This window comes from Rhinopithecus bieti, unplaced genomic scaffold, assembly GCF_001698545.2.
Source record: "Rhinopithecus bieti isolate Rb0 unplaced genomic scaffold, ASM169854v2 scaffold_27016, whole genome shotgun sequence".
NCBI lineage: Eukaryota > Metazoa > Chordata > Mammalia > Primates > Cercopithecidae > Rhinopithecus > Rhinopithecus bieti.
This window is the reverse complement of record NW_016812222.1, coordinates 524,802-530,801: the sequence shown is the minus strand read 5'-3', so window position 1 is coordinate 530,801 and position 6,000 is coordinate 524,802. Positions and strand designations below refer to the sequence as shown.

Here is a 6,000-nt window from a genome sequence, read left to right as displayed (position 1 = left end):
GCTGGGATTACAGGCACCCGCCACCACACCTGGCTAATTTTTTTGTATTTTTAGTAGAGACGGAGTTTCACCGTGTTAGCCAGGATGGTCTTATCTCCTGACCTCGTGATCCGCCTGCCTCGGCCTCCCAAAGTGCTGGGATTACAGGCGTAAGCCACTGTGCCCGGCCTAAAAATTATCATCTTTTTAAAAAAAGAGGTATCTGCTGTGGGTGTCAAATATGCTGGGTACCCCACTGACAAGGGGAATGGGAAGTTGGGAAGTCTTGGATATCAGATACTTGGCAGAAGCAAAGAACAATATCAATCATGGAGGGCTTCCTGGAGGAGGTGATATGGTTGGGTTGATGCTAGGCTGAGGAAGAATTACAGTAGTGAATGATTTCACCTCAGTGCCCAACTAGGCACTGCCCCTTGGTTCAGTTCTTCATGGTTTCCAGGGAGGCAGGGAGCTTGGAATACCCACATTGCTGTCACTTGGCAACCAGGAACTGGTGGCTGCAGCCACCGGCCAAGTTCTTTCTATCATCCTGGGCCCTCATCTCTGGCATGGGCTCTTGGTAGTGGGGGCCCAGACAGGGAGGCACCCGCCACCCGCTTCCCTTCTCAACCACTCACAGCGCTTACAAGGGCAGAATGGGACTCTTGCTGATGTAGGTAAGTCCACAGAAAGTGCTGGATGAATCAGGGGCAACACACACACACACACACACACACACACACACCAGCCCCAGGAGGTCCTCCCATTTGCTCCCATCCCTGGAGGACCCTGGGGTTCAGGACAGGTGGAACATAGTCCTGGCCTTCAGGGGATTCATAGCCTGGTTCAGGAGATAGAGTTTACCTCATTCTTTCAATACACTGACGCCAGTGCCTATTCCATGCTGGCTGCTGGGTTACAGACTTTCCAAGGCATGGCTCACCCCTGGTCAGGGGTGTGGGAGGACATAGCAGACCGCACTACAACACCCTCGTCACCCTTCAGCAGTCACCTCTACACGCAGACTGCTTTCTCTAAATTATGTGACTCTCTGCCTGAGGGCCTTCCAGGACCCCAGAAGCAGCTCTCAGCCTGTGGCAGATGCCCTCAAATGGAAGAGCTCTGAGACATGCCCCATACTGCCTCCCAGAGTTCCCGGGTAGGCGTGCGGTCCAGTTGCCCGTAGAGGTAACTGGCTTCATCACACTCCCTCTGCTGGCTGCCTTTCCTTCCTGTCTCACTTCCCTACTCCACTGCCCCCACTGCTATTTCCTGGAATCAGCTTCCAGATAAACCACTCAAATCCCTGTCTCACCATGGGCTTCTGAGAGAATACTTGTTAAGACAGGGATGATGGTGTAGAAGAGGGGGCCAGCGTTCTGTAAGATGCCAGCTACAACCAACTGTATGCAAAGCAGTGTTGAACCAAGGGGTGGGGATGACGGAGCTGCCTGCCCTGGTGCAGACAAGGAGTGGGTACATTTGCTGTAAAAAACTTAAAAGTAGTAATAAAACAGACCAAAAGTCAGTCCACTTTTTGCTATCATCATGAACCAACAATTTACATCAACTTCAATGATAAAATTCTCCATCTGACTAAGGCTGATAGCTCTCACTGTCCCATGCCCACCCCTTGGTACCCCACTGACGCCAAGCACACTGAGGAAAGAGCAATTAATCATGGGCAAAGAGATGAGGGAAACCTCACTCAGGAGGCAACACTGACCTTCTAATCACACAGAGCTAGCTGCATTCCACCATGCCTTTGCACATACTGTTTCCTTTTACTGGAACACCTTTTGCTCCTTAATCCACCTTTTTTTTTTTCTTTTTCTTTTTTTTTTTGGAGATAGTCTCACTTTGTCACCCAGGCTAGAGTGCAGTGGCTTGATCTCAGCTCACTGCAACCTCCACCTCCTGGGTTCAAGCGATTCTCCTGCCTCAGCCTCCCAAGTGGCTGGGATTACAGGTGCCTGCTACCACGCCTGGCTAATTTTTGTATTTTTGGTAGAGACAGCGTTCCACCATTTTGGGCAAGCTGGTCTTGAACTCCTGACCTCGTGATCTGCCCACCTCAGCCTCCCAAAGTGCTGGGATTACAGGCGTGAGCCACCGCGCCTGGCCAGTGCTTTTTTTTTTTAAACACTAGACAGCCCTATAGGGACAGGAACCTGTTCATCTGTGTCTGGCCCACACTAGGCACTTAGGAATGGGCTGCCACTAAGTAGGCACCTTAAGTGGACACCCTGCACTACGGTTCATGGCAGCGCAGCCTATCAAAGTGTATTGATGGAATGAATCTGTAGAACTTTTCCATAACTGGATAAGGGTATTACAACAGAAGGGACAGAACAAGCAAAAGCAGGGAAGCCCGAAAATGCAGAACTTCTCAGTAGAAAGGGCAAATAGCTTTATGCCACAGGCAGTACATCTCAGAGAGGAGTTCCACAGCCATCAGCTTTAGTGTCATCCAGAATGTGGTCAACATACATGGACTCTTCCTCAGACCTTCTCATCCAGAATCTCTGCAGAAGGAGTTCAAGAATCTGGGTGTCTCAAGGAAACTCTAGGAACACAAAATTTGGAGAGGCACAGGACCAGCTGACAAAGGGAGTGGTGAACTATAAAGAGGTAAGAGTGGCCTGATTGGGTTGGGGCTAGGCCAAGAATTCATTCCTTCATTCAGTATTCATTCTTTCTTTCAATAAGTACAGATTGATCCCAGAAGGCATTCAGGTATATATGTACACAAGGTAGACATGCTCCCTGTTCCTTTGTCACAGTCTAGTGGAAAGACAGTCATTAAATAAGCAAAGAAAGAAATACCTAATATAGTTTCAGGTTATGATTAGTGCTTTGTTGGAAAAAAAACAAACAAACAAACAGGAGAGGGGTTAAAGACTGGAGAAGGTTATTTGGATGGAATGGTCTGGAAAGCCCTCTATTGAGGATGGTAGGAGTGAAGGATGGAGCCACTAGAAATGAAGAAGCAAGACATGTAGATATTTGGGAAAAGAGCATTCCAGGAAGAGGAATGCAAAGGCCTAAACAGAACACATGAAAGAGGGAAAGTGATTGGGAAGCTACTGCAATAGTCTAAGTGTGAGATGCTGGAGGATCAGACCAGGGTGGAAGCAGTGAAGGTGATGGGAAGTGGTCAGATTCATAATATACTTTGAGAGTGGAGTCAACTAGCTTTGCTGTTGGACCAGATGTAGCTGTGAGAGAAGAAGGGGAGCCAAGGTCATTGCAGGTATAAAGGGGATGAGAGGACAGTTGAAGGAGATTGAATCAGAGAGGTACAGGACTGGCAGGGCTGGGGCAGGAGGTGGCAGACCACATGCAGGTTCCTGCAGACCACGGAGAGGACTTGACTTTTCCATTGAGTGTGATGGGAACCCTGTGAGATTTTGAACCAAGGGATGTGATCTGACTTGTTTTCTTTTTTCTTTTTGTTTCTTTTTTGAGACAGAGTATCGCTCTGTTGCCCAGGCTGAAGTGCAATGGTGAGATCTTGGCTCATTGCAACCTGCACCTCCCCGGTTCCATCAATTCTCATGCCTCAGCCTCCTGAGTACCTAGGACTAAAGGCGTGCGCCACCACGCCCAGCTAATTTTTGTATTTTTAGTAGAGACAGGTTTTCACCATGTTGGCCAGGCTGGTCTCAAACTCCTGACCTCAAGTGATCCACCTGCCTCAGCCTCCCGAAGTGATGGGATTACAGGCGTGAGCCGCCACACCCGGCCGATCTGACCTGTTTTCTAACAGAATCTCTCTGGTTGTGAAGTGCAGAACAGACTAGAGAGAGACAGGAATGGAATGGGGCAGTTCCGAGGCTGATGCCAGGCATCCAAGTGAAAGATGACAGGAGCTTGAACCGGGTTGGTGACTGGGATGGGGAAACTAAATTTATTCGGGTAAAAACAATAAGTGGATTTCATGAAACTTGTTGACATAATGGGTAGTAAAAATCATAAAGGGGGTAGGCAAATAAATGATTGAAATTTGGTAGTGGGTCAGGAGCTTCAGCTCTGCGGGCAGCAGTTGTGTCTTCTTGGAGAAATGGTTTCAACTCTCAGCCGTTTTGTCATCTGCAAAATGGGGATAATAATGGTACATCATAGAGTTGTTGAGAAGGTGATGTAAAGGTTTTAGTACAGGATGTAGCACACAATAAACACTTAATAAATGTTATCTTAGAAGCCAGACTGCTAGGTTCCTGTAACCATCTTAGCCATTCACCGGCTGGCTGTTGTCATCTTGGTCAAATTAGCCCTCTGTGCCTCAGTTTCCTCATCTGTGCAATAAGGCACATTAATCGTTAATATCAACTGCATAGAGTTGGGTTGTGAAGATTAAATAAACGAATACAAGTAAAGCATTTAGAATAATGTGGCCGGTAGTAAGCACTGCGTACGTATTAACGATTATTAAGAATGTATTTTAGCCACATTTCCCAGCCCCTTCCCCGGCCTAGCATAACCCATTTTGTGCATGTGAAGTCTGGCTCTCAGCAAGGTGGCCTCTTGGAGGGCGCTGTGCCTGCGTGAAGCGATCCTGTCCGCCGCGGCGAAGACCCAGGTTCCGGCTTTGAGGGGCCACGCCCCGCGCGGTCCCTGGCGGAACCTTTTAGTTCTGCGCTCGGGTTGCCAGCCCGGCGCGCCTCACGCAGTTGCGCCCGCTCCTGGGGCTACTTCCGGCTGCCCCGCCCCGCCCCGCCCCTGGGCGTCTCCATCTTGGTCTCAGGTGTAGACTCGGCCAGAGCTAGCGCAGGAGTGAAGCGGAGTTATAGCTATCCCGGCCGCGGAGCTGGCTCACTGCACTACCTCCTCCCCCTTCTCTCCTCCAGACGCCGTAGTCGCTGGCGCTCATGGCGGGCCTGGAGGTACTGTTCGCATCGGCAGCGCCGGCCATCACTTGCACGCAGGACGCGCTCGTCTGCTTCTTGCATTGGGAAATGGTGACACACGGCTACTACGGCTTGGGTGTCGGTGACCAGGTACGCCACGCAGCCGGCCAGGGTGGAGGAGGGAACTGTCTTCTGTCCAAACTCAGAGGACCGGAGGGCTGGTCCAGAGCGCCCGATTTCCCCGCCTTTCCCAATGCAGGGCCTGGGGCACATGACAGCGTTGGTAAAAACCCGCGGGTCGGAGTTTGCTCACCTGCTCCAACCCAGCCCAGAGTCCCTCACAGCACAGCTGGCACAACATGATTTGTAAACTCAAGGGCAGAAACTCGCTTCAACACAGCCTGGCAGCTTCTCAGGCCAGGACTGTGTGGACCTAGTATTCCATAGAATGGAAAAGAATCCAGACAGGAGTTTAGCTCCCCAGAGCACTCCTCACCCACCTAATCTCTGAATTCCTTCCCACCCAGCCTTGGGGTGAGGGGACTGACTCAGTTCTGCCCTCGTACCACACTAGAGCCTCCACCAAACATCTGGATCCAAGCACAGGTACGGGAGTGAGCTTTGACCTACTCAGCCCCAGGCCAGGGCCCTTTTTTCACCCCTTAGCATGGGCCCAGAGAGTTCACATGCCTTTCAGGCTTTACTCAAGGACCCAGCGTAGTCCACTCGCTACTGCCATCCCCAGCTCAAGCTCTAGGAAACAGTCCCCCCCAGAATCGTATACACATACAGCCTGATGTGAGAGTCATATAAGATTTTCTCCTCATAGCTGTCCCCGTAGGGCCAGCCCCCTCCACTCCCATCCCCAGGCTCCACCTCTTACAGCTAGGGACGTTGTTGTCATCCCCACAGAGTTCCAGGACCGCTGGGCCCAACCCACCTCACTTATTCTTTGCTCTAGCATTCTTCTATCTTTCCTGTCTCTTCCCTGTGACCCTCATCCCCCACATCCACATCATCCTAGACATCTGCTTCCTGGGACAACTGGGCCTGCCTCCATGCCTGCCCCTCACTGTCACTGTTCTCTCACTCTCAGAACCAAGACCAGCTATGGGAAACCGACCACCCCACCTGTTGCATCTTGCAGTGAGATTTCACCCTTCCTCTCCTT

General features: G+C 50.7%; 1 protein-coding gene across 2 annotated transcripts in view; it reads left to right on the top strand.

Moving 5' to 3' along the window:
- Nucleotides 1–502: 502 nt before the first annotated feature.
- Nucleotides 503–6,000, top strand: part of PSMF1 (proteasome inhibitor subunit 1) — a 48,812-nt gene continuing 43,314 nt past the window's right edge. The window contains exons 1-3 of one of the 2 annotated variants that reach the window (XM_017895708.1): nt 503–656; nt 2,486–2,610; nt 4,830–4,979. In XM_017895708.1, coding sequence (XP_017751197.1) covers nt 4,851–4,979 — 129 coding nt within the window. In that variant the 5' untranslated portion in view covers nt 503–656; nt 2,486–2,610; nt 4,830–4,850. Of the gene's footprint in view, nt 657–2,485; nt 2,611–4,562; nt 4,980–6,000 lie in introns of those variants that run through there. The other variant, XM_017895709.1, reaches the window with a different exon arrangement.